General features: G+C 61.0%; 1 protein-coding gene across 3 annotated transcripts in view; it reads left to right on the forward strand.

Moving 5' to 3' along the window:
* The window catches only part of MACF1 (microtubule actin crosslinking factor 1), a 145,421-nt gene that overhangs the window by 4,312 nt on the left and 115,777 nt on the right, over nucleotides 1–25,332 (forward strand). The window contains exon 1 of one of the 3 annotated variants that reach the window (XM_074926110.1): nucleotides 24,501–24,630. The exons of the other annotated variants lie outside the window; for them this stretch is intronic. Within the exon in view, the coding sequence (XP_074782211.1) occupies nucleotides 24,528–24,630 (103 nt within the window). The 5' untranslated portion in view covers nucleotides 24,501–24,527. Of the gene's footprint in view, nucleotides 1–24,500; nucleotides 24,631–25,332 lie in introns of those variants that run through there. 3 annotated transcript variants of the gene reach the window in all.

Consider the following 25,332-nt stretch of genomic DNA (forward strand, 5'->3'; position numbering starts at 1 on the left):
CCCCCCATTCCCTTCCAGCCACCCCAAACAATTCCGGGGGGGGCGGGGGGGCTGGCTCGCTCTGTGCACCCCCTGCACCCCCATTTCTGCCCTGGTGGGAGCCTGCGGGGACCAGAGGTGGCACCCGGGGACAGACCCCGACCTGGGAGCCCCCCCCGGGGAACAGACCCCAGGGGCTAAATCCCCGCCAGGCTCGGCCTCAAATCAAAGATTTTGCAAAGCAGAGTTGGGGGGGGTCCTCCCGTGCGCCCCATCCCCTGCAGTGTCCGACCCCCCCCCCCGGCCTTCGCCTGCGCGAGGTGCTGGGTTAAAGGACCCCTGGGGGGGGTGATGGCACCCGGCACCCCCCCGAGTGGCTCCAGCCGGGGTCACGGCCACGGGGGGCCCCTCTCACAGCCCCCCCGCCCCCCCCCAGCTGTTCTGGTGCTGGAGGCAGATTTGGGGCGCGGGGGCCCCAGCGTTTGGTGTCGGTGTCTGAAGCGGCCGCTCACCCGGTGGCCTCGGGCACGGGGTGGGAGCGGGACCCCCCGGCCTGGGGAGCAGCTGGTGGTCCCCAGCTTGGGTGCACTGGGATGTGCTGGGATTCACTGGGATGCGCTGGGATGGACTGGGATTCACTGGGATGTGCTGGGATGCGCTGGGATGAACTGAGATGTACTGGGATTCACTGGGATGTGCTGGGATACAGTGCTCTGGTCTTACTGGGTTGCACTGGGATGCACTGGGATTTGCTGGGATGCTCTGGCATGTGCTGGGATGTACTGGCATTCACTGGGATGTGCTGGGATACGATGCACTGGGATGTGCTGGAATTCACTGGAATGCTCTGGGATGTACTGGGATGCGCTGGGATATGCTGGGATTCACTGGGACGTGCTGGGATGCACTGGGATGCAGTGCTCTGGTCTCACTGGGGTGCACTGGGACACACTGGGATGTAGTGCTCTGATCTCACTGGGATGCGCTGGGATGCGCTGGGAAGCAGTGCTCTGGGCACAGTGGGAAGCAGTGCTTTGGGTGCAAAGCACACTGGGTGCACTGGGAGGTAATGCTCTCGTTGCACTGGGAGATACTGGGATGCACTGGGATGTGCTTTGGTTGTACTGGGTGCGGTGGGAGGTAATGGCCTTGTTGCACCTGAGGGCATTGGGATGCAGTGCTCTGGTCTTACTGGGCTGCAGTGGGCTGCAGTGCTCTTTTACTGGGATGTAGCACTCTGGTCTCACTGGGATGCACTGGGACGTAGCACTCTGGTCTCACTGGGATGCACTGGGATGTAGTGCTCTGCTTTTACTGGGATGCACTGGGATGTAGCGCTCTGGTCTCACTGGGATGCACTGGGACACACTGGGATGTACTCTGGTCTCACTGGGATGCACTGGGACGTAGCGCTCTGGTCTCACTGGGATGCACTGGGATGTAGTGCTCTGCTTTTACTGGGATGCACTGGGATGTAGCGCTCTGGTCTCACTGGAATGCACTGGGATGCACTGGGATGCAGTGCCCTGGTCTCACTGGGACGCACTGGGGGGCACTGGGACGCACTGGGGGGGCGGCGCTAGGTGCAGCGCTGGCTCTGGGAGGCTCCGGCATCACGAGTGGCACTGCCTGGGCGGTGTCACGTCCCGGTGTCACCTCCGGGTGTCAGTCAGTCACCTCCGGGTGTCACCTCCGGCTGGCTGTCAATCACCGCCCGGTGGCCCCGCCCCTCCCGCCGGGGCTGCCCCGCGCCGCCGCCAGGGGTCGCGGCGAGGCCGGGGCGGGTACCAGGGGGCGGGGCCGCTGCCGGGAGGGGGCGTGTCCGCCGGTAAGGGGCGGGGCCGTCAGGGGGCGTGTCCGCCGCTGTGGGCGGGGCCGGCGGGCGGCGGCGCGGGCGGAAGCGCTGTGGGCCCAGACCGGCCCTGGCCGCCGCGCCGGCAGCTGCCCCAGGCCGCCGGCACAAAGGCCGCCATGGCCGGGTACGTGCCGGGGCTGCTCCCGGCCAACCGCAGCCAGGAGAAGGAGTTCGTCCAGGCCTACGAGGACGTGCTGGAGCGTTACAAAGGTACCGCCGGGCCGGCGGGGCCCGCTGTGGGGCCTGGAGCGCGGCGGGGGCCGCCCTGCGCCGCGGGGTGAGGGGGCAGCCCGAGCCGGCGCCGTCCCCGTCCCCACGGTTGGGTCACGGAGGGGGGTTCCCGTGGGGTGTCCCCGTGCGCCCCGCTTGGGCGGGATGGTCGGTGTGAGCATCCCCGGGGAGGCTCAGCGGCCCTGCGTGAGGTGCCTGAGGGACAAGTGTCCCCCCGCGTGGGGTCCCCGGGCTCTCGGTGTCCCTGGGGTCCCTCTGCGTGGGGTCCCCGGGCTCTCGGTGTCCCTGGGGTCCCTCTGCGTGGGGTCCCCGGCCTCCCGGTGTCCCTCGTATCCCTCTGCGTGGGGTCCCCGGCCTCCCGGTGTCCCTCGTATCCCTCTGCGTGGGGTCCCCGGCCTCCCGGTGTCCCTCGTATCCCTCTGCGTGGGGTCCCCGGCCTCCCGGTGTCCCTCGTATCCCTTGCGTGGGGTCCCCGGGGCCGGAGTGTCCCCCTGTGTGCGGTGCCCAGGGGGAGGCTGTGACTCTGTGGGGTGCGGGGGCTCGGAGTGTCCCCAGATCTGAACTGCGTGGGGTGCCCGAGGGATAAGTGATCCTGGTGTCCCCCGAGTGGGCTGCCCGGGGCCTCAGCATCCCTGTGTGGGGCTCCTGGGGTCCCTTTGTCCCCTGCGTGGGCATCCTGGGCTCCCTGTGCCCCCCACATGGGTTGCCTGGCATCCCAGCGCCCCACCTTGCCGCTCAGAGCACCACAACCTCCATCATCCCTGTGCGCTCACCCCGGGCTGGCGGAAGGTACGTGGGGACCCACCGGCCCCCATCTCCGCTCCGGCTGCCCCGGTGTCCCCGTAACCCCCTGTGGGGCCGGGCTCCCTCTCCCTGGGCTGCAGCCGGGGCAGGGACGAAGGGTCGATGCTCTCTCAAGGCCGCCGTGTTGGCGGCTCTGCCGGTGTCGGTACCGGCAGTGAGTGTGCAGTTTTGATGTCAGTGGCTCATCTCTGGGAGTTGCGTTCGTTTCCATTCTTATTATTATTTTTTTTTCCTCCTTGCTGCAGAGATAGACTTGTCTTGGAGCCCAGATTTCAGCCCCACAGGGTTCCTAGTGCTCTGTTTTGTAAGTTTAGCAGCCAAGTCTCTTTTAAAATGCAGTGGCCGAGTCGAGAGGAGCCAGGCGCTCGCGGCGCCTGTTTCCTTTTCCTTTCTGCCTGCAGAGAAAGGGGAATAATGGATTCCCCGGCTCCCCGATTCAGGGGGTGCCACTCAAACCTCCCAGAGGTGGGAGAAAGGCGCAGCCTCGCACCGCTTTCATAAGGAGCCGGGAATAAAAGCTTCTTCGGGTGCCTTGGAAAGGCGCGGGATAACGTGACTCGGGCTCGTCCAAGTACTTGACAAACTTTTATTAATAAAAAGCCCCTTTGATGTAGTTGGGTTCAGCGTGGTGACGCGGAGGAAACGGTGCGGCGGGTGCCAGCGGCTGGCATGGAAAGAGCTGTCGTTTGCATTGGTTTTGCTTTGTTCCAAAAAAGAAATTGAAATTACAGTGCCTGTCCGTGCTGGTCCAGCTGCAGCTGCGCCGGCTGGCGGTGCCGGGCTGGACTCCCCCCGTCGCCCACCCCTTGCTCCTGCTGTCGGTGCCTTTGCTGAGCCACCAGGTTCCCCCCAGGAAGGGGAGAGTTTTTTGGGTAATGCCTCATTTCTACACCGGTTTATGGTAGAAAGCTGGTAGCTGCTTAAAAATACCCTGCTGGGTGTTGTTTGGTCTTGTTTGTGGTGTCTGTTTGGTGCAGGGGAAATGAGTGTTTATTCTCTAGGAAAGCTTTGCTTTGCCTTTGACCCTTTCCCAGCTCCTCACCCCTCCCGGGACATCCCACCCTGCGCTGTGAGTGCTGACTGGGAGCCTCCAGTTTGGGTTGCTGGGCTCTGAGCTGGTGGACGTGTAGCCTCTTCCCTGCTTTCCCCCATTGCAGCTCCTGTAAATGGTTTGGTTTTTCCTGTCCGGAACAAGTTTTCCACCAGTTCATCCCCTCCCCCTCTTAATCCTGCAAAAATGGAGAGTTTTTACTGAAATGTGACTGATGGGGTCTGAGCCACCTGGGGACATCTGTGGGGCTGGTGGTCACCCTGTACCCAGGACCCAACGCTGCTGGCACCAGCTCATGCCATCGGAGGGCAAGGAGGACGCTTGGTGCCGCCGAAGCTGGGATTGCAAATGCCTCTCTGCATTTCTATGAGACAGCTCCACTTTATTTTAAATAGAAAATAGCCTAGAAAAAAATCAATCGTAGCAGCGGGGCCTCTGTCATCAAGCAAGCCGGGACAGGTCCGGAGGCAGGGAGGTCGGCGCTACGGGAAGGGTCCCAGAGCCGGTGCGGTGAGCTGCGAATCCTGCCTTTCTCCGACGAGCAGGGGTTAACCAGCCGGCAGATCCCCGTGATTTCTTTCTTTATAAAAACACCCACCTTCGGCAGAGGAGAGCTGCCTGCGCGGAGGGGCCGGGGTGTCGGGTAGGTGTGCCGCATCGCTGCGGCGCCGGTGCTCGCCGGGATGCTCCCCCCTCCCGCTCCCAGGCGTGCTGGGGGAGGAGGTTTGCATCAACGCCGGGAGCTGGCGTGGGTGCTGCGGGGGCACCCGTCCCTGCTGCTGGTGGACCCAGGATTGGGTGCTGCGTGGTGATCCTGAGTGGGTTGGTAGAGCAAGGGGATGGGGCTCAAGGAGGAGGTTTGGGGGGTGTAGGTGCTTAGAGCGTGGCAGAGCTGCCCTGACTGTGGCTTCCTACATCCTTGGGGGGCACAGCACCCTCCAGCACCAAGGCCGTCCCCAGTCTGGCCCAGGTGAAAGCCAGTTTCCCAGGGCTGTGCTGGGGAGGGACGGTGTGGGGTGGCTTCCAGCCCCCTCTTGCCTCACTGCTGGATCGTGGTGCCGCGGCACATGCCGGGACGTGCAGCGCTGCTGCTGCTGCCGCGGGTGCCGGTGAGAATGACGGCAGCAGCGCGGGGGGTGACGGCGAAGCTTTTGGGTACCCCTCTGGGTGCTGCCGACATGGCAGAGCTGCCTGTCAGAGGCGTCTGGGCAGGAAGGGAAGGGTCCACCCTCCCCAGGGTGCATGGCACGATGAGTGGGGCTCGGCGGCTGAGGGCTGCTCTCCATTCCTATGGCGTGTACCCCCTGTCATCTCCTGGGGGGCTGCTGACACTCGCTGTTCCCTTGGGAAAGCAGGAGCTGGCATGTGGCTGAGTGTGGGTGCAGGCAGCACGTGGGTGCAGGCAGTGCGAGGGTGCAGGCAGCGCTGCTGGGCTCCACTCAGAGCACAGGTCACCCTTTCCCTGTTCAGAACACTGTAAACATTAACTAATCGATCTCGGTGAAATCCTGGCTTTTAGATCATTAACTCTTTCCGTGACTGGGGGTGGAAACCTGGAGCTGTGGTGTCTGAGAAGCATTTTCTCACACCCGGTGCGGTCTCTGCCTGCGCCGTGGTGCCCGGCACGTGGCCTGGCTTGTTTGAACTGGGACAGCACGGGGTGGCTTGTCACCTTGTCCACCTCACCTGAGTCGGTGTGAGGGAGGGGACGACCTTCCTGGGGACTGGAGAAGCAGGAGAGCTGTGGGACCCTTGTATAAAAGATGTGGAGCACGTCGGACCCCGCCTCGAGGGACTGGAGCCTTCCTGGTGGTGGGCAGCAGTCCTGGCCATGCCTATCTGTAAAGAAAACTTTTCTTCCCTTGTCTTCTGCTGTAAGAAATACAACTAGAGATGTCTGGACCCTGGCGCTGGGGTCTTGGGGCTCGAAGACCCGTTGCTGCAGGTGCCCGGTTGCTGCAGCTGAGCGGCTGTGCCCCGCTGCCGCCGGGGTTCATCCTGCGAGGATGACTGTGGTTCCTGGGTGGTGCTGAGCAGCTGCACGAGGCCTCTGCGGGCTGCAGGAGTGCTGACGGGACCGACGGCATGGCAGTGACTCCTCGCCAGGGAGAGGAAGCCCTTCTTCCTCTTCATCGCCGGGGAGGAGGGGTGGCTCGAGAGCCGTTGGAGCGGAGAGTCCCTGGCTCTGGGAGGCTGGGCTGGAAGCCATCAGGCTTTCCATCATCAGGCTGATTTTTGTAGGATTCCTGTGGGAGTCACTGATTTCCCTGGCACAGGGTGGGACACCAGAGATCAAGGGGGTCTCAAGAAGGCGGCAGGAGCTCTGAGGTGCCACTGGGGATGGCCGGACCCGGGTGTCCGAGGTGGAGCCTGAGCGCATGGTGGAAGCTGCTGTTTTGCTCGTGTTTGTTTTGGCCAACAGGGAAATGAAGTTGGTGGTTTTTCAGGTGAGAGGATCCACCCCGCCTCGCCCGGCCGGCTTTCTGCTGCCTTCACGGTGGAGTCATCACCATCCCAAGCACCCGAGGGTGCCTCCCGGGCTGGGCTCGCCTCGCCAAGAGGCACATACTTCCCCCCCCCATCACAAAATCGGCGATTGGCATCGTCGTCCTGACGCTCTATTAATGAACCAGCACCGTGGCTGAGCCCGACTCTCAGGTCCTGGGGCTGTCAGCTGCTGCTCCTCACTTCTGTGTGCTTCTGGTGCAGAGAAAAGCCCCTGGGGGAGCTGCGGGGTGGTGGGTGCCCGTGCAAGGTGACCGCAACTGCAGAACCTCCCTGACACTGGCACCAGGACGTGGCCTGACTCCCGCCGGTGTACGGTGCCGTGCCGGAAAGCTTTGATCTCGTTTCAGCAGCCAGTTCGTTGCTGAGCGCCTGGAAAGGACTCGCGCTGTTCTCTCGCTCCTCTCGGCACTGCCTGCACACGTTCTCGTCGAAGCCTTTTCCTTCCCGACTCATTCTTCGGGGCGAGACCAGAGTCTTTGACCTCCGTCTGCTGGTTTCTGGCCAATCTCCTTTCCAGGCTTGTCTCGCTTGTGTCAGCTAAGTTTAGACTGCTGTGGACATACCGTGGCTGATGCCAGTGGCAAGAAACCTCCCAGAGGGAAGTAGAAAAAGAGGGTTTATTTAAATTTAAAGTGTCTTAACACTGCTGTTTGAATACCAAGGTGATAAGTCCTTTTATATGCACCTAAAACAGATAAATGCAGACTGTGGAAGTAGCAGGGCACTTCAGTTTCCAGTTTCTCCTGTCTTGGTGCAGGGAGAAACTGCACCGGAGCTGGTGGTGGGTGTGAAGAAGCTGCTCCACGCTGGGGCTGCCCGAGTAAAGCTCCAGCTCTCCTGCGCGGAGGGGCTGTGAGCCCTTCCCGGGGCTGTGGGCTCAGCCCAGGCGGTTCCTGCATGGAGCAATGTTTCGCTGCCGGCTGGAGCGTGAGGGCCGGGCCAGGTGTGGGAGAGTGGGGAGGATGCACTGAGCGATGTGGCTCTTCCCGGGGCTCTGCTCAGCCAGGGAAGCCCTGGAAGGGCCCACGCTCCCCCTGAGCTCAAATCCAGCCCTTCCCCGCTCCTCTCTGCAGCTCAGCCCTTCCCAGGGCGTCGGTGCCTGGGGAAGCTCTGTGCTTTTGGACTGATTCTGGCAACGCCAGCTGAGTTTTCCAGGGCAGATGAGGCAATCACTGCCTGTGGGGCGAGGTGGTGCAGCGGTGGGTGTTGATGGCACACCTGGGATGGGGATGGTAGCCGGCTGCGGTGGGAGTCCTAATTTCTGGGGCTGGTGGTGGCCATCAGCCACGACGTGCCTCCCTGCCCGGCACGGTGGTGAGGAGCCAGTCTCTGTGGGCAGGACCTACAAACCGGCTCCTCTCTGCACCCCGACTGGTTGCTCACGCCTTTCCCAGTCTGCGGGTGGGGTGGGAACCAGTGGAGCCGCTGCTGGGTGGTGGTGGGAGAGCAGGGGGTGGAGGCAGGTGCCAGTCTCCCCGGCGCGGGGAGGAGAGTGGCTTCCTGGTGTCTTTTGCCTGCTGCCCGCAGGTGCTGACCTTGCCAGCAGCGGGCTCCCCTGCCTGGGCAGACCCTTTCCCGCATCCCAAGCGACCGGGCTTGCAGCATCCTTGCTGGATGCTGACCTGAGAGTCCCCCTTTTCCTTCCAGATGCTTTCTCGAGGCTTATCGGAAGCTCCAGATTTAACATCTCGGCACTGCTGTTCTCTGGGGGCTTGGGCCCACTGCTGGGGTTTGGGGGTGTTCAAACAGCCTCCAGCTCACAGAGGGAAACCGCTGAGGAAGTCCCCTGCACGGCAGTGTTTGTAAAGCACAGAGGGTGCTTGTGTTAATAAGCTGGGAAGTATCATTTCCAAGCTCGTGTTGTGGATTTTTGTGCATCTGAATGGATCCCACCCAGTTTGGCAGCTGGGGAGGAGGATCCTCCAGCGTCAGCTTCCCCAAGGAGGACGTGTGCGGTGGGGCTGGGAGGCTGGGTGATCAGATTTGGTCTATGTCTGGCTGCGGACATGGTAAAACGAGTCCTCGGATGTGATCCGAGATGTGTGCCCTGTCTCTGGGTCAGATAAGCCCAGCGATTCCTGGAAAGAGGGAAGGGGGGGGGGGGGGGGGGGGGGGATGTTGGGCAAAGATGGTTTGGGAGTTTTGGGGTGAGAAGCGGTATGCTGATCCCGGCAGGAGGGCTGGCAGGATGCACTGGGGCTCCCTTTGCCCTGTCGGAGCAGGCTCTGATGGTGCTGATGGGAGCGTGGGTCCATCGGGACTGGCAGTGGTGGGACAAGTCGGTCTGCAACGAGTGTCTTGTGCTCGTGCCTGGTCCCTGCGCCGTGGCCTCGCCATGCTGGGAGCATCCCTCTGTGCCCCCCCCCCCGGGTTTATCAGCAATCTGGGCCAGTGAGTTCTGGGTGCTGCAAGGACACAATCCTGTTTGTTGTTTCCCTGTGCGTGATATGCTGCATTTCCATTTTTCATTTCCTGTTGGACCCTGTTTCCCTCCAAGCCTGCCGCCCTGGACTGCGGTGCCGGTGCTTGCAGCAGCCGCCTGCTCTCCTCTGCTCAGACTGTTTTTTACTGACACCAGGGGAAGCTTTGCCCGTCTCCCATGGGTGATGGGTGCTGTTGTGCACCTCTACAGTGCCTACGTGGGTCTTAGCCTCTCCCAGACTCTGCTGCTGCCCACATTGAGTTTTTCTGGGACCCTTGTCCCCTTCCTCGAGCTCTGCTGGGACTGCTGCCCAGGGCGAGGGCAGAGTCTTGGCACGGTTGGGGCCAGAGCCAGCCCTGCCCTGTTCTGCTCCCAGTCCCTTCCTCTGCCCTTGCTGGCTCCCAGCTGGCTGCCCCGCTCCTGCGCAGCCATGGAGCTGTGCCTCGGTCCCGGTGGGATGTTTGTGCTGACTTGTGGTTGTGTCAAATAAGGGTGTAACTTCTGTCTTGGCTTTTATTTATCACTATTCAGGTCCATTGTGGCCTTTCAGAAGTGCTTTTGCCAGCAGCTTATTTTTTCCCTGCAGGAAACTGTATACAAGGGCTCCCGTGGTAGTGAGATTCGTGTTGACCTTGGGCAGTTTTGCTACAAGAGCCGTCCTGGTAAAACTATCCAGTGGGAGCGACTCCTTTCCATGCAGAGCAGGGCCAGGCCGTCTCCCCAGCTGGGCAGTCCCACACTGCGCATGCTGCCAGCAGCTGTCCCACCAGCTAATTAGCATGAATTAGCAGCCCCTGCACCACCTCCCTGGTTCCAACACCGTTCGGTTGATCCGAGGATTGAGTGATGCTGGGGACAGCTGGTGTGGCTGTGGCCATCGCTGTGTCCCCGCTGGGGGCTCGCTGGAGCAGTGATGGTGCAGCCGTGGTGGTGAGGCTCTCCTAAAATAAATGCATCCTGCACCACAGGCTCGCTCCTGCTGCTGCTGGGGGTCACACGTCTGTGCCCTGGCTCTGCCAACATCCTTGGCACGGCGTGACCAGCTTCTGCCCTGCTGCTGGCGATGATGGGCAAGGGCAGCGTGGCCCCCTGCCATCCCCCCGACTTGTGTGTGCATGTCAGGGAGCAAAACCCCCCCCGTGGGGCACTGCCCCGGAGCGAGCGTGGCTGGGACAGCCGTGGCGCAGGAGGTTTTATTGCAGGCGGCTCCAGACGCTGCACGTGGAGATATTTCATCCTCGCCGGCTGTTTGGGATGTTTCTCGTTCTTGCTGCGGAGGGCAGTTGCTGGGCTGGGAGATGTTGGGATTCCTCAGCCGGCCGGGTACACAGTGGCCGTCCTGGGAGCTGGGGGCTCCCCCCGACTCCCCCCAGCCCTGATGTGATCGAGCCAGCTGGAGTGATCCTCCCTGCACTGGGAATTCCTGGCGTTCCCAGGGGGGAGAGGGAGCCGGGATGCTTGTGGATGGGGTCTGGCGGCATCAGACCTGCTTCCCCTTAACCCCCTCGGGATGGGAGGAGGGAAGCGCCCTTCTCCCCATCTCTGTGGAGTTTGGGGGGGCCTGGCGAGTGTCAGGCTGCCTTCCCACCCCCCTGGCCTGCTTTGGTGTTGGGGAGTGGGGCAGGAGGGGAGGCACCAAAACCTACAAGTCTGGGGTTACCCCTCTGACCCTGTGGTGAGCCATGGTGGGTGCTGGGGGGAGAGCTGGGGTGCCGGGGGCTCCGGACTTACCCGGGGCACTTGTGTCTCCCTCCTGCTGTTGTAATTTCAGAGCAGTTGCCATGTCCGAGGGCCATCCCAGCAGTGCCTGGTCTCTCCCCTTTGCTGGGAAGGGGAGGATGAAGATAAAACGGGGACGCTGGCGGTGCTGCCCACTCCCCCGCGCGGGGCTCAGCTCCTTCCACCCGCACAAGGCCGGCTCCTGGCGCGGGGGTGGCGGAGGGGGCGAAGATGGTGTCCCCGTGCCCCTTCCATGGGGCTGTTCCTCCCTTCCTTCTCACAGCCCCTTTGTCAGCAAGAAGCAGGGGTTTTTTTTGTTTTGTTTTTTTTTTTTTTTTCTTTAGAGGAAAATTCCATTGTGCTATTTTTAGTGGTGACAACTTGGCTTCTCGCAACAACTTTATTCTGCTGCCGGCTCTGCCGGCGGGCGCGGGGGGGTGTCTGCGGGAGCGGCCCCGCGATGCCGGGGCTGCAGCCTGGCTGCTCATCAGTCCTCGACAGACGCCGGCACAACCGTGTGGCCGCTCACCGGCAATGGGCTCAGCTCCCTCTCACCGGGATGAACGGATCCCATCCTCCAGCTTCTGTGCACCCATGCGTCCCCCCGGCGCTGGGGCAGCTCCTTTCGATGGCAGCGGGTGCTCTGGGTGTCACCTCATCCCACCCGAGCCTGGCAGGGGGTGGGCAGAGGGCCCTGGTGTAACTGGAGCGTGGCGGGGAGGCACCTTGCCACCTGCCCCCCTTTCCCCCCTCGGAGCTCCTGGAGTGATTTTGACTCCCCGGTTCCCAGGCAGACAGCTGTCAGGGGCATGAGCAGCAACTGGCCTGTGGGGTTTGCTCTGCTCATGAAGGAAAACGATATCCCCCGGTGTGTGTCTGTCCCCAGAGCGGTGTCCGTCTGTCTGCAGGGTGGCTTGGATGAGCAGGCTGGTTTTATTAACGTTTTTGTGGCTAGCGTGGGGCACTGCCGTGGGATGCTGCTCGCTTTGGGACGGGGTGGACCTGCTCCCCCAGCACACGGCGAAGGATTTATGTGCCGGTACCTGTGGACAAGGGGAATCTTCTCGCCCCGCTGAGACGTGGGGAGCTGCCATCCCTGGTTTCTGGGGGGTGATTTGGCTCCTGAAGCTCATCCCCGCTCTGGTTCCTCTCCTCGCCCTCCGGCAAAGCTCAGATGTCGTGTGGCTGTGCCAGGACGGCTCTGCCGGGAGGTGCCGGCTGTGCCGAAGCCCAGGCAGGCAGTTCCTGCACTGTGCGGTGGGTCCTGCTTGATCTGCTGAGATCTTCCTGGAGAGGCAGGGAGGTGATACAGGGAGAGCGTGATCTGCCTCCATGACAAGCACATTTCAACACTGCTGATGATATTATTTGATTTTAACAGAAGTCTGAGGACGTGCCTGGTGGACTCCAGTCCTGCCGAAGGGCAGCAATGAGCAGAGCGGGCGTTCAGATCTCCTTGGATCACGCTGGGCTGGTTCCTGCTGCCAAAAATTCCTTTAAAACCAGTAAATCTCCTTTTCAGCTTTGTAAGTGCCTTACTGCCAGTGTGGGGCTGAGCACGTGGTGAGCAGGGGGGGCAAAAGCAGGACCCAGCCCCCATCTGCTCCTGGGTCTCACCTTTTTTCCAGAATTTTATGGCACTTTTCTGGTGGCTTCTCCCAGGCTGGTGGCCTGGTGTCAGAGTCACCTTAGTGTCTTTTCCCATGAAGATGGGGACCTTGTGCTCTGCCTGCTGACTGTGGGTTTTTTTCCCCATCTTCTGCCTGTTGGACTTAAATCCTGCTGGTTTTTTTCCTTCCCCTCCCAATTCCCTCAAACGTGCTCCTTGCTGGAAATATCCCCAGGACATACAATCCCTGAAACCTCCGGCGTGGAGGGGGGGGATAAGGGATGCCGAGAGCCCTGGTGGTGTGGGGCACTTGCTGTTAGAGCTGGGCTCATATGCAAAAAAGGGGGGTGGCCTCAGCCATGGGAGGTTTTTATGTGCTTCATCAAATAAGGAAACACGAGGGCCGAGCTGCAGCTGGGCTCGCTGTTGGTCAAAGGGCAACTGCTGGTGGGGCCAGTGGGGCTGAGGAGCTGGTGACGGCGGCTGGGGCTTGTGGATGCCCTGATGCCACCCAGCTGAGGAGCGGGGTGGACTCGGCTGGAAAATGAACTTGGAGAAGTACAAGAAGTTCCTAGATGGACTCGGCACCCTGAAAGGTATTTTTTCCCCCTCCGCGGTGTGGATGTGCAGCGGGGAAGGAGGCTGAGGCGCCCCGGCGTCGCCTCCTCCCCAGGCTCCAGCAGAGTCTGACCATCTGCCATCGATTGCTGATCGAGGCAAATCGAGTACCCCCGGGACGTTGAGGAGTCGCCGGCTTCCCATGGAGGCAGCTGGGAGGGGTGGTGCTTTCCATGGCTCTGCTTCACTTCCCTCTTTTGTCTTTTATTTGGATTTCGAGCGGTGTGTCTGGGCACAAAGCGAGCGCTGGGGCAGCAGCTAACCCAGCCCCGTAAGTAACGCAGGGAGGCAGGGGAAGCTGCCTTGCAAATCACAGTTGGAAAAGAAATTGAGCTCCAAATCCTGCTAAAGGAAGAGGAGCTGGGGGCTGATGTGGCTCCGATGAGGGTGTTTTCTGCATGGGTCCCTCCAGCCACGGGCGCACCGGGGTGCAGATCGGTGCTTTTCCCCTGCGCCAGCTTCTTTCCAAAACTCCTTCCCGCTGCTCTGCCTCTCCCGCCTCGCCGGCTGTCCCCGGAGAGCCGGCTGTGACACCCGATCGTGCTGGGCCTCCCCTGGCAGGTGGCTGGAGGCAGGCAGCCCTTGTCCCTGCTGCGGCCCTTGTCCCCGCTGCAGCCGGCAGCGAGCCCGGGCTGCGGGCACAGGGGCAGCAGGAGTGCAGCTCGCTTTACCTGGTGCTCCGGCTGCAGCAGGAGAGGATGCTTCCCTTGCTTTTTCCCCCTTTTCTTAATTTTTTTCCCTTCCTGCTGTCAGAGCAGCTTTTTGCTCTGGGACTCCCAGCCAGCCTCATCCTGCTGCAGACAGCTCTCGGGATTCGCCTGCTGGAAGGAAGGTGGGGGGGAAAGCAGAAGGCGCCCGGGATGCCATCGCCTGTCATCTAATAACACTCTTATTGATTCGCCCGTTTTTGCAGCCCTGCCTCGGCACGGCTGGGCTCCACCAGCTGATCCCGCTGTATAACAAAGGTGAATCAATTCAATGTTTAATTTAGCAAGGAGCCAAGGGAGTTGTCACCCGGCGGGCTGGCGGCCTCCCCACCCTCCCGTGCCGCTGCCGGGGCTGACGCGAAGGGTTAATCCCGCAGCTCTGTGGCTGACAGCTGCCCTGAATTATCGCGTCCGGGAGTAATATAATTCACTTTCTTATGCTGGCGTGGTGTCCATCATAAATTTTTCCTGAGCCTCACTGCAGCTGGCACTGGGAATCAATGTAAAAAGAGCCCCCAGTCACTGTGTGCCGTGATGGGGGTGGTGGCCGGCTCCGTCCCGTGGCCGTGCTCATCCCCGTGTCTGCAGCCCCCAGCAGCCAGAACACGGGTGGACGCTGGGCTTGGGTGCCAGTGATCCCCCCCTCTGCGTTTTGGGGCTGCTGCTAAGGTGCTCGTGCAGGGGTTTTGGGCCCCGTCTCCAGCTGCAGCTTGGCAAATTCCCCTTCTGCCTGGGAGAACGAGGTGTGAGGAGCCGCGATGACATTATTCGTAGCGTTTACAAGGTGACTGGTTGCAGGAGTTGCTCTGGCAGCCTTCCCCTCTCCAGGTGCTGCCCGCAGCCCTGCCTGGAGCTCTTGCTGGCTGCCTGTGCTGGCTCCCACATCCCAGCGCTGCTGGCACTTTCCGCTCTAACGGGAACACAAAAATATGGGTGGCAAGTCCCCAAGTAACCAAATCTGCAGTTTTTGGTCTGTTTTGCTGCCTCTAGCCTGAGCGATGCCGACTTGTTGGCTGTCACCAGCTGTGTTTACCGCAGCCCTTTGTGGCTTTAATTCAGAAAGTGGGGCAGGCAGGGAGATGGAGGAAACCGCGCTGTGGGCAGGGGAGACAGTGAGAGGGCAGGGGGTGCTTGGGGGAGGCGAGACGGCTCTTTGAGCGGGCACAGCCGCCCCTTCCGTGCTGCTGGGTGCTTCCCCATGGCAGCCCCACGGATGGAGAAGGGGTGCCTGCCTTTGCGGGTGGTTATGGTTAGCTGTGCCGTGCGTCTCGCTGTCGCCGTTTGGCATTTGCCGTGTAGCTAAGTGAGCTCTTCAGCGCTGAAAGCAGCCTCAGCCAGCCTGCCCTTGAGCTGCGGGGCTGGACAAAGCTGGAGGGAAGGAAGGTTTTATTGCTGGAGAGGTTGTTGTGGTTGGTTTTTTTCTCCCCTCTTCCCCCACTCATCTCTATTCATCTCCCCAGGGAGGTGGAGGCAGCAGCGGATATTGGAGCTGGGAGCATTTCATATGTAAATGCCCGTGTGTGTAAGTCCAGGCCCCTGACCCCCGGCGCGGTGCCAGCATCCATCGCTGTCAGCCCTGCCAGGTCCGAGCGAGGGGCTTGGAGAGCATCTCGGTGCCCTGTGCCCAACCCGGCTGGGATGGGGCTGGAGGCCCTGCCGGATCCCTGCCTCTGGGCTGGGGACGAAGGCCTCTGCTCCGGGATGGACCCTGTCCCACCAGCCGCTGCCCCGGTGGGTTCAGGGTCACCCGGCCTTTCCACACAGTCTCCATCTCGGGTTTCCCGGGGCAGCGGCTGTCACGGCCACGAGGCGACGAGAGCTGCTCAGGAAACCCATTTGATTACAAATTTATTGCTGGGTTAATTTTACCAGTGGCACGAGGACGCTTGGTTTCACTTTCTGAGGAGTTTGTTGTTTACTCAGCAGCCGGATAAAATCCAGCATCTTCTCGGCCTTCTCCTGCACATGCCGGTTAATCTCCAGGCTTCATCTGACCTTGTCACTGCCACGTGTTTTCCCCAAGGGAACCAAGCTCAGATTTTCTCCGTGACCAAGCAGCCACGAGTGGGTCCCTGCTTGTTCCTACCACATCATGCATGCGCCCAGCTCTGCTGAGTTTCTGCTGTTAAAAAAGGGGTTTTCAGATGTAACCTCCTGGCCCTGCTGCTGGAGGGAAGCGGGCGATGGGAGCTGGAGGCAGGAGCAACGTCCTGCCCTGGCGCCTGCCGCGGGGTCGGTGCTGGAGCGGTGCCGCAGCTCGTCCCTGTGCGCCGCCGTCGCCGTTTGCTTTCGTGCCCTCATGTGATGACTTCCCCGAGGAGCAGCCCCGGCCGGGGCTGCCCAAGGTGGCTGAGTGTGATAAGAGACCCAGGGCCGCCATCTGTCCTGGCCAGCGCGGGCGGAGGCCCTGGTGGCTTTTGGTTCCTCTGGCACAGGGCTTTCCCAGCCTTGTGTCCCCACACAGGGGAAGGAGGATGCGGCCAGTTGCTCCCGGGGAAGGGTGGGCACCTCTCGTCCAGCACATCCATTCCGTGAAGTGTCCCCTGGGGAGCATGGCCAGCTGGGGGGACTCACGGGCTGTGACCTAACTGAGGGTCCCCGGTGATTTACAGCTCTCCCACCACAGCCTTGCAGTGCCAGAGATCGTTTTTACTTCATAAAGGTCCATCTCAGCCTTCCTAAGAGCATCTGCTGGGCTTGGGCCAGGCTGGTGGGATCCAACAGATCTGGTACTGCACTGGTGCTTGATCGAAGCAGGCAGAGCAACGTTAGCAACTGGATTATTTCATTTGTTTTTTAGTGGGGATTAAGTTTCTCTGCAGGAGAGCGGGTCTCTAGGGAACAGAGGTTTCAGGCTCCTGCCTTTCCCTGTTTGGTTTGTTTTGTTTTTTATTTAATCCCAAATTCCTTTCTGCTGCTGCACACCAAGGCCAGGCTGGCCAGGAGCTGGTGGTAGCAGCTGGGGATGAAGCATCAGTTGAGAGCAAGGCACAGCCATGAGCAAAGCCCTGGCTCAGCCCAGGGGTATGACCCCCCAGGAGTGTTCATGCTCCGGGCAGATAAGCGTGGAAGGACCAGGGGCAGGTGCAGGACACGATGGGGAGGGAGCTGGGGGTGCCCTGCTCCCCAGCCCTGGTTTCCTCAGGGGGCCAGGACCCCCCATTTTTTGGTCAAAGGGTGCTGGGGCAGGCTGCCACCCCTTTGCCTGCCTCCCGGATGGTGCTAATCGGGTTTCACACTGCGTAGTTTGGGACATCTAATGAGATCAGGGCTCAAGGTCGCCTGCCTGCCCTCCATTTCCAGAGGAAAATGAGAATCGGCTGCTTGCTTCTCTTTGACCTCCATTTCTAAGACAGAGCTTTGCACATCTCCTGTCCCGAGCAGGCTGAGGGGATTGCAGGTCCACCAGGCATCTTTGCATCATGGTGAGGCCAGTTGAACCCTGAGCTGCTTTGTGGGGGACATCTAGGGGGTTGAAGGCAGCAAAAGAGGGGGACACACCTTCCTACTGGGACCCTGGGGCGCACGCTTGGGCTGCGGGGTGTGTGCTTGGGCTGTGAGATCCCCTCACCTTCCCTCTTGCCGTTTTGCATCGCTGTTTGCAGGGAGCAGGGCTCGGGGCTCGGGGGCCATGCCCGGGCAGCCCGGCTGGGGGGAGCCGGGCCCCGATGCCCCCACGCTGCGTGGAGCCTGTGCAAACACAGCGCCCAAGCACGCCCCAAACAAAGCGCAGCCAGTTCCCACTAGCCTAACGTTTTCCTATTTCTCCCGCTGCCAAGCAGCCTTTGGTTGGCGTTGGAATAACAAGCCTCTTTGCAGAGACACCGGGCCTTTTGTTAGCTGGTAGAAAAGGAGTTTTGATGCCGGCAGTCCCTCCGCGCCCCCCCCGGCTTTCCTGCTCCCTAAGCCGCTGCTGTGGGAAGTGCAAAGCTTGGCCTTGAGCAGCCCAAGATGATCCCAGCTCCGCGGCTCCGACCCGGGGCTCAGCTGTGCTGGGGTGCAGCTCCACACCCCAGCCGGCCACGCTGTCACAGGGTCCGGCTCCTCTGAGAGGGGATGGGGACTTATTTTGGGGGATTTTTCCAGGTTGCAGGGCACTTACTGGTGCTCAGCTCCTGTGCAGGAGGTGGGAGCGGGTGCAGGATGCGGCCAGGGCTTGGGCTGCTCTCCTGCACAGGGCTCTGCCTCTTGCCTTTGCCAGAGCTTCCATCAAAACTTGTGGTGGAGGTTTTTTGGTGGTTTTTTGGTTTGTTTTTGCATGGCTTTCTCCCCACTGAGGTGCTGTTGGGGCGTGCTGGGAATTACAGAGCGGGTGTTTACCCAGCCGTCGAGAAGGCAGCTCTGTGGAGGTGTGCGGCGTTGTCCCGGTGGCCGGAGGGGCAGGGAGGGACCTGGAGATGGCATCACCTTCCTCCTCCTCCCCCAGCTTGGGAAAGGTGCCACCTCGCCGTGTCAGCACAGGCCCCTGGAAGAGTGTGCAGACGTGTGTGTCCTCTTGCACATGGGTGTGCGAGCAAACCTTCCTCCGTGTCCAGACCTGGGCTGAGATTGTTCGCTCCCAAAAAGCCGGAGAGTTTTCTGCCAGGAGACCTTTGCTGTTCTTCCCTCTGTGCATCCCCATCCTGCTCACCTCCCGCACTGCTTCACCTCCTCCCTCTCACCCGGCAGCTCCACGTGCATTGAGAGCTGCCCTCGCTGCTGGGCCGTCTGCCTCCTGACCTGCAGCTTTTGTGTTTTTATGGTGTCCAGCTGCCCCTTGTCCAGCTGCCCCTTGTCCCCTGCTCCCTCCTCACCTTTCCTTGCAGGGCAATGCTACCGAGTTGATGCTGGCCCAGTGGGGTTCAGCGTTTTCCCAGAGCCCGGGCTGCATGGCCACGAGTTTAATGGCATCATTTAATGAGCAAGCGCGGTTCGGCTCCCTGCCAGCATCCTCGCAAGGGTGACAAACCCGGGGAGGCTTCTGAGAAGCGGGAAGCGATGAAATAATGCCTGAACCACTGCGTCAGCAAAACCCCAATGGCCTCGGCAGTCATCTGGGGAGGCTGCCGGGCAGGCGGGTGGATTGATGGAAGTTTTTAACACCGGGAAAGAAGCGGTGAGATCACCCTCAGCACCTCTTCAGTGTGACGTGCTTGGTTTACTGCTGAGAGGGAGGGTTCAAAAGCCCGGGCGGTGTTAGAGAGGCTCTGAATGGGACGTGTCTAGGATGGCATTGCGTGCGCGGTGAAGCGTGAAGGGATCCACCGGGGTCTGTGTTGCAGGAGAGGAGGGTTTTGGGGTTGCTCTGGGGGACACGTGGAGGAGAGGTAACCTCCCTGTGCTGGGGCAGCAGGGCCGGCAGCGCTGATGGCTACAGACACTCCTGGAAAAGGGGCTCAATCCGGGGCACCAAACATTGAGCCCCACCGAGGAGGGGAGGCTGGAGTTCCAGGCTGGTGCCCTTGGGGACACCGGCTGTTCTTCCTGCGGGAGTTGTAGGGGGTCGGGCGAGCCTCCCTGCTGGTTCTGCGAAGGGAAACGGTCTCCTTTTGGGTTATTTTGGAGATTCTTCAGGCCCTGGGCCCTCCTGTTGGCTCCGTCCGTCCCCTTGGATGGCTGTAGTTGGGATGTCACATTCCTGTAGAGCCCGTAACTGCTGGGAGATTTCCCCTCCTCCTGCCCAGGAGCTGGAGTTAAAGCTGAGCTGGGAATGATTAAACCATGAGCAGGTGGCAGTCCAGCTCAGCTGTTTGCTTTGCAGAATGAAAAAGGGCAGGAATGATCTTTGCTTCCAGCCTTACCTCGAACCATCTTATCTCTGCCGTCCGACTCCATCTCCCAGCAGCAAGGTGATCCTCAGGGTCCTGTCCTGTGTCCCCCCTCGCCGCCCCGAAGCAGCACTGGCCGCAGGGCGGCAGCTCTGCTATGGGAAAGGAAGTACTTTTTTTTTTTTTTTTTAAAGATATTCTTATTTTGGTGCCCAGACATCTGCTAAGAAAGGGGAACATCTCCATTCTTATCATCACCGCTTCCTTCCCCTGGTTCCTCGGAGCTCAGATTTTACTGCTGATGGTGGCGGGGGGATCTGAGGCTCCCCCCATGCAGCCCCTATTGCTTTACTGTGTTCAACTGACCTTTGGCAGCGTGGGCAGCACCTCTGCTGAGAGATTTGTGGTTAAATATTCACTTGTGCTGCCCTTTCGGTTCAGATGTTGGTCTGGGGCGGGGGGGCGGCAGGGGCTGGTACAGAACAGCCCCAAAGCCTGGGCTGGACGGGGCTGTCCTGGTTGTTACAGCTAAGCCTGGCTTGAGTTCCCCATGCAAACGTGGAGGGTGACGATGAGGCACTCGGAGGCTCAGCCCTCCACAGACACTTCTGGGCCAAAACCCCTATTTCCACAAAAACGCGATGTTGGGGAGGTTGGTTTTTCCAGTGCTACAAGGAGCGGAGCTGCCCGGGAGGTTTCACAGTCCCATTTTTTTCAGACATTTTGCAGCACTGGAGTTCAGCGGCGATGCCGAGGGGGCTAGCGTGTGACCCTGCAGCCTTGTCCCCATCCCTCCTGGCAGGGCCACGGCTGCTTGGGGATGATGAAAGCCAGAACGAAATGTTTGATGCGGGGAATGCACCCGCTCTGCCAGGAGCCGGAGGCACGCGGGCAGGGCCCGGCGTCGGGGCCCGTCGGATGGCGCGGGGATCGGCGCCTTTGCCCGCACACGCACGGGCAGGTGATTCACTGGCAGAAGGAGAAGTTTTGCAGTCGAAGCGGGGGAGCTCGTTTCGCGGGGATGTGCTGGGCAGCGCCAGGAGCCGCGACCTGCCTCGTTCCACCTTGTTTTTAATAGTCCGGATCATAAGAAACGTCATCTTTGTTCTCGCTTTCCTTTCCCATGGCTCCTGGCGCCGCGGGCAGGGTGGAGCGAGCCCCCGCGCCCCGGCAGGGCCCTGCCTGTGCTTGCCGGGAGAAGGGGGTGCGCCGGCAAAGAGGAGGTGCCCCGGCACGTGCGGAGGCTCTCGGCAGCTGGGGATGCGTCTTGCTGAGCTGTCTGTCTGTCCGTGGCAGCGTTTGCTGCTGTGTGTAAGGAGGGTGTGATGCTGCGGGTTTAGCCGGGTTCTGGGAGCAGCCTCCCGAGGTTTTGCAGGGGGAAAAAAAAAAAGTGGTCCGGGGGAAATGTTGGCCCCAGCTGAGTGTCGGTGCAGGGCGTGCGCTCAGTCACCCGGAGTGGGGTTAGGGGTGCAGTGGCTTTGCTTGTGCCCCCCATCCAGCCTCCACGGAGGCCAGAGCCCCACTCCAGAGCGGGTGACGTGTGTCTGCACTTTACCCGGGCATCTCTGATCCAAACCCCGGGGTCTCCTTCCCTTCCTTGGCAATTCTCAGCCGCTGCCAGAAGCGACTGAGATTTGCCCTCAAAGCTCCCAGAAAGGAGGAAAAAACAACAGAAAGGGGAAAGCCTCGCAGAGGAAGTGCAGCAGGAAACGTGGCTCCTGTACTGCAGTCACGAGTTTGTGCGTGCTCAGCACCGCTGCTGGATGGGCCCTTTACTCCATGGTGAGGAGCAAGGTTGGGGGGACTTCGCTTCCCGTTTGGGGCAGAGAAGCCCCACTGTAAACCCCCCCCCCCAGCGTCTCTGGTGTGCTCACAGCTGCTTCCCTGTGTAGTGGTGCCTGCTGCAGGTGATGGAGGGACTTCAGGGGTTGCTGATCTGCCCTGGGCACAGGGGGGGGCGGGCAGAGCCCTGAAAAGACGCTTCACCCCAGTTCGGTGCTGCCAGCGCTGGCTCTGGCCGCTATCCCCAGCACCGTCCAGTGCCGCCTGCTCCGGCGTTTCCACAGTGCCACCTGGCTGCCACCTCCCGGGGCTGGGACACGTGTCCCTGGCCCGAGCCTGTGGGGCCTCGGCTGCGTCCTGCAAGGCCACAGCACCCAGGGGACAGAGGAGCATCCCTGGGGCATCGCCCATCCCGATATTGGGGTGTCTGCACCCCCCCGAGCGGTGCCGGGGCGGCGTGGGCTGTGCCCAGCTTCCGTGCGCCGCTGCCCCGCAGCTTCCCCGGTCATATAAGGAGATGCCGGGGCTGGCGGCGGCGGCTGGGCCGTGGCGGCTGAGCATTACTCACCGGGGAGGCGCATGGCGGGGGGGGATCAGCCCCGGACACGAAACACTTGGCCGGAGCAGGGATGACTCAGCTCTGGCATGGCTGGAGCGAGGCAGGAGGGGTGGAGGGGGGGCCAGGGCAGGCTGTGTCCCCAGAGCTGCCCTGTGGGGTACCCGAAAATCAAGGGGGGGAGCAGGGGCAGAAGTGGGGGTAACACTGTTTTGGGTGATGCACAGGGCACCTTGTGAAACAGGGGGGTGTCCTGCAAGGGGGGACACCCCCCCACCCACTCTGCGGGGGGGCCATGGTCTCTCCACTCCCCAGATTTCTGTGCAGGCGGGAGATGTGTGTCCTCTCCCCACCCCTTTCCTTTCCGGGCAGAGGTGACGGTTGACACTGAAAAAGCCGCCTTGCAAGGAACTGAAATGAGCTGTTTGTGTTTCGGGTGTGCAGGGGGGGGGCAGCCTCATCCTGCGGGTGAACTAGCGGGGGGGGGTGGCAGATGCATTCGGGGCTGGGCAGCCCCCAGAGCCCCACCGGGTCACCCCAAACCCCACGGTTGGCTCCTTACGCTCCGGATCTGGCACCTCCTGCAGCCGTTATCGGCTTCCTGCAGCGGCGAGAGGCGGCCGGGTTGGCTTGTGCCGGGCGTGAGGTGGCAAAAGGGGGGGAGCAGCATTAAACTGAGTGGGATGAAGTGGGGGACCAGCAGCGTGTCCTGGTGTAAGGGAGAGATGTGTTTATATATAAAAATATGAATTGTTTATATCGAAAAATATGAATTATTTATATATAAGTTTATATATGTAGATATATATATATATTTATCTATATTTATATATTATTATATATGTTTAAAGAGTTTCTTTTACCCCAAGGCTTGTCTGGCTGGAGCAGCGGGCAGTGCCCAGTGCATTTTATTGGGCTGGGAAGCACAGGAGCGGGCGAGCCCCCATGGGTGCAGTCAGGGCGAGGGGATGGGGAAACCCAGCTCCTGCTTCCCAAAGCCTTTTTTGCCACCACGTCCCAGCGCCATCCCAGCAGCCCTCCGCCTCGCAGGACACTATTTACCCTGCTCGAGGTGGACCACGGGCCCATTTATGGTGGCCTCGTGCTTGCCGGCAGGTCATTGCTCCTGCAGCGCTTCCCCTGCCTTAACAGAAAGCAGATTGCTTTAGATGAAAACTATGCCGGGATATTTTTCATCTGGGTAGGGCTGAAGCTCTGGAAAATATATTGCAACAGCGTTGAGCCCTGGGGTAACTCTCTGTTTTCTGTCACCTGGCTTATTGGCCCGAGCAGCGTTAGGGGTGGTGGGTGGTGCAGGTGCCCCGTGGGGCGGTGCAGTGTTTGGATCTATCCAATTTTTCTCCATGTGGTTTTCTTGGTGGGCTTGACCAGCTTCTGGCTGTTGGGTTTGGGATGCTGCTCGGGGTTATAAATATAATTTAAATCTCTGCTTGCATCTGGGTGACACCCTGGACCTTGTGTGCTGTCACTGTTCCCGTGCTGCGGAGCCGGTGCTGCTGGACGGTGTCTGGTCCGGCTGGTGCTGCTGGGTGGTGGCCGGTCCAGCACTGGCCACGCGTGAGCCCTGGGCTCCTGGCTCTTTCCGTCAGCAAAGCCTGAGCCCAGCTGAGGTTTCACAGGCTGTCTTCACCTTAATGCCTCTCCCCTTTGCTGCTGAGCACTGGCAGGTGAACAGCCCTCTCTTATCTGAGCCCTTCTGGGAAGGTAAAGACAAAAATTGAGTATTTAATTCTGTACAACTTTCTATCTAAGACCAAGTTTCCTCCTCCAGGAGCTGGTGGAGGGACCCGGCACATGATGAGCTCTGAAATCAAAACAGGCTTTGTAAGGAGGGTTTTCATCTGGTTTGCTTGTGGTTCCAACGGCCAGCGGTGCCGCAGCAGGGCTTGGTGCTCTCGGTTTCCCTGTGCCGTTTCTGTACCTCTGCTGCTGGAAACGCTTCTGAAAAGAAGCGAAACTCCCGGAGTAACGCTCAGCACAGCACTAACTGTAAATAAATGGGGTCGGGCTGCAAAGTCTCACTGTGCCCTATGTGGTGCTGCTGATGAGAGGGGGGCACCTGGCTGCGGGGGGGGGCCAGGAGGTGGATGAACCGTTCATTTTGTGGTAGAGCATCTTTTGTGGGCTCTGGGGGTGTCCTGGCAATTAATACTTTTATCTACAAGCATCCAGGGAAACATGTTTGGGGTACCTGACTCGCAGAAACCCAAATTTGGTCGCCTTTACTTTCACCCCTCTTGCTGGGCAGAAGGTTTCCTGCAAACAGGCTGGCAGCGGGTCCAACCCAGCACACTGAGCCGGCAGCAGGCAGCTGCCTGCTCTGCCCACATCTCCCAGCCGCTCCCCCCTTAATCCCAGCTGCCCTTAACGTGTTGGCATCGCTGGGCAGCCGACTGTCACCCGCTGGGAGGGGCCCAAAGTGTCGTGCCGCTCCCAAGCCCCCCACGAGGAGCGGGGTGTTGCGGGGATGCCGGCGCAGCAGCTGCTCCCACCGATCCCCCCTCACCGCAGCCGCCCTTCCAGCGGGGCTGGGAATGGAAATCGAGGAGATGACGTCTCTCCCCCCGGAACGGGGGGGGATGAAGTTTGGCCGCGTGAACACCGAAGAAAGATGTTTGAGCCGGCCTGACGCTTGCTTTCTCCCTTTACCCACCCCCTCCCTGAGCTCCCAAATATCCCTGGCCCCATTCCGGCGACGCTGGCTGTCCCTGAGCCCTGCCAGCTCCGGGGACGCTCCGGGGGTGCAGCCAGAAGCGCAGGCAGGAAGTTTCGGAAGTTTCTACAGGCAGCGGCTCGGCCCCCTGTCGTCCCCCCCCCATCCCCTCGCCCTCCCAGCGATGCTGGGCTCTGGCAGCAGCAGCCTTGGGAGAAAGAAATTCAGAGCTGGGCTCAAGATAACGGGGTGGGAGTAGGAGACGATGCCTCTCTCGGAGAGCTCCTATCTGCCGCCCGCCGCCTTTGTCCTCAGCCACGTCCTGGGCATCGCCGGCGTCCTGTACTGGAGGAGCCGGAGCAGAGAAGGTAGGGGCAGCCCCCGCGGGGGGGGAGGCACTAAGATGGCCGGCGTGCCGCCGGTGAGGGTCACGGCTTGTTTTCCTTCCCCAAGAGCTGCGGTAGCAGCACGGGTAGGACAGACGTGGCCAGCGGGGAGGAGGGAGGAGGACACGGTGGTGGGGATCCTCCCAGTGGCCTTGGTCCCCACTGGGGGTGTGTGTAGAGGTTTCGGTGCCTAAATTTGGTCTTGCCACCCGTTCCCGGCCCAGGCGGGGATGGGAGCGGCTGGGATAGGGGATGTCTCGCTGGGGACGAGGCCGCTTTTTGTCTCAGCACAAGCCCACGACACGTGGCTGGTGTTCTGCCTCCCGGCTCCTGCCCCGGCACAGACGAGCGTCCCTCCCGCCCCTCGCCGTGACAGCAGCGTCTCCGTTAGCCATCGGCAGTGGCAAGACGTGGCCCCGGGAGCTCCTCTCAGTGCTGGCACAGGCTCGCTGAGCAGCTGGGGCTGACCCTGCCTCAGTTTCCCAAAATAGGGCTTGCACATGACCGCCGCCCGAGGAGGGCGAGGATTCTTTGTGGGGATGTGCGATAGCTCTGGGCCATGGACAAGGACTCAGCTCCTTCTCCGTCCCGACCTCTTCCTCCTGGGATTTGTTTGTTTTGATTCCTCCCTCTTTTTTCCAGCAGGGCTTGTTCTCTCCTGTGCCTCTGCATGGAGCCTTTTCC

This window comes from Athene noctua, chromosome 24 (genome assembly GCF_965140245.1).
Source record: "Athene noctua chromosome 24, bAthNoc1.hap1.1, whole genome shotgun sequence".
In the NCBI taxonomy this organism is placed as follows: Eukaryota; Metazoa; Chordata; class Aves; order Strigiformes; family Strigidae; genus Athene; species Athene noctua.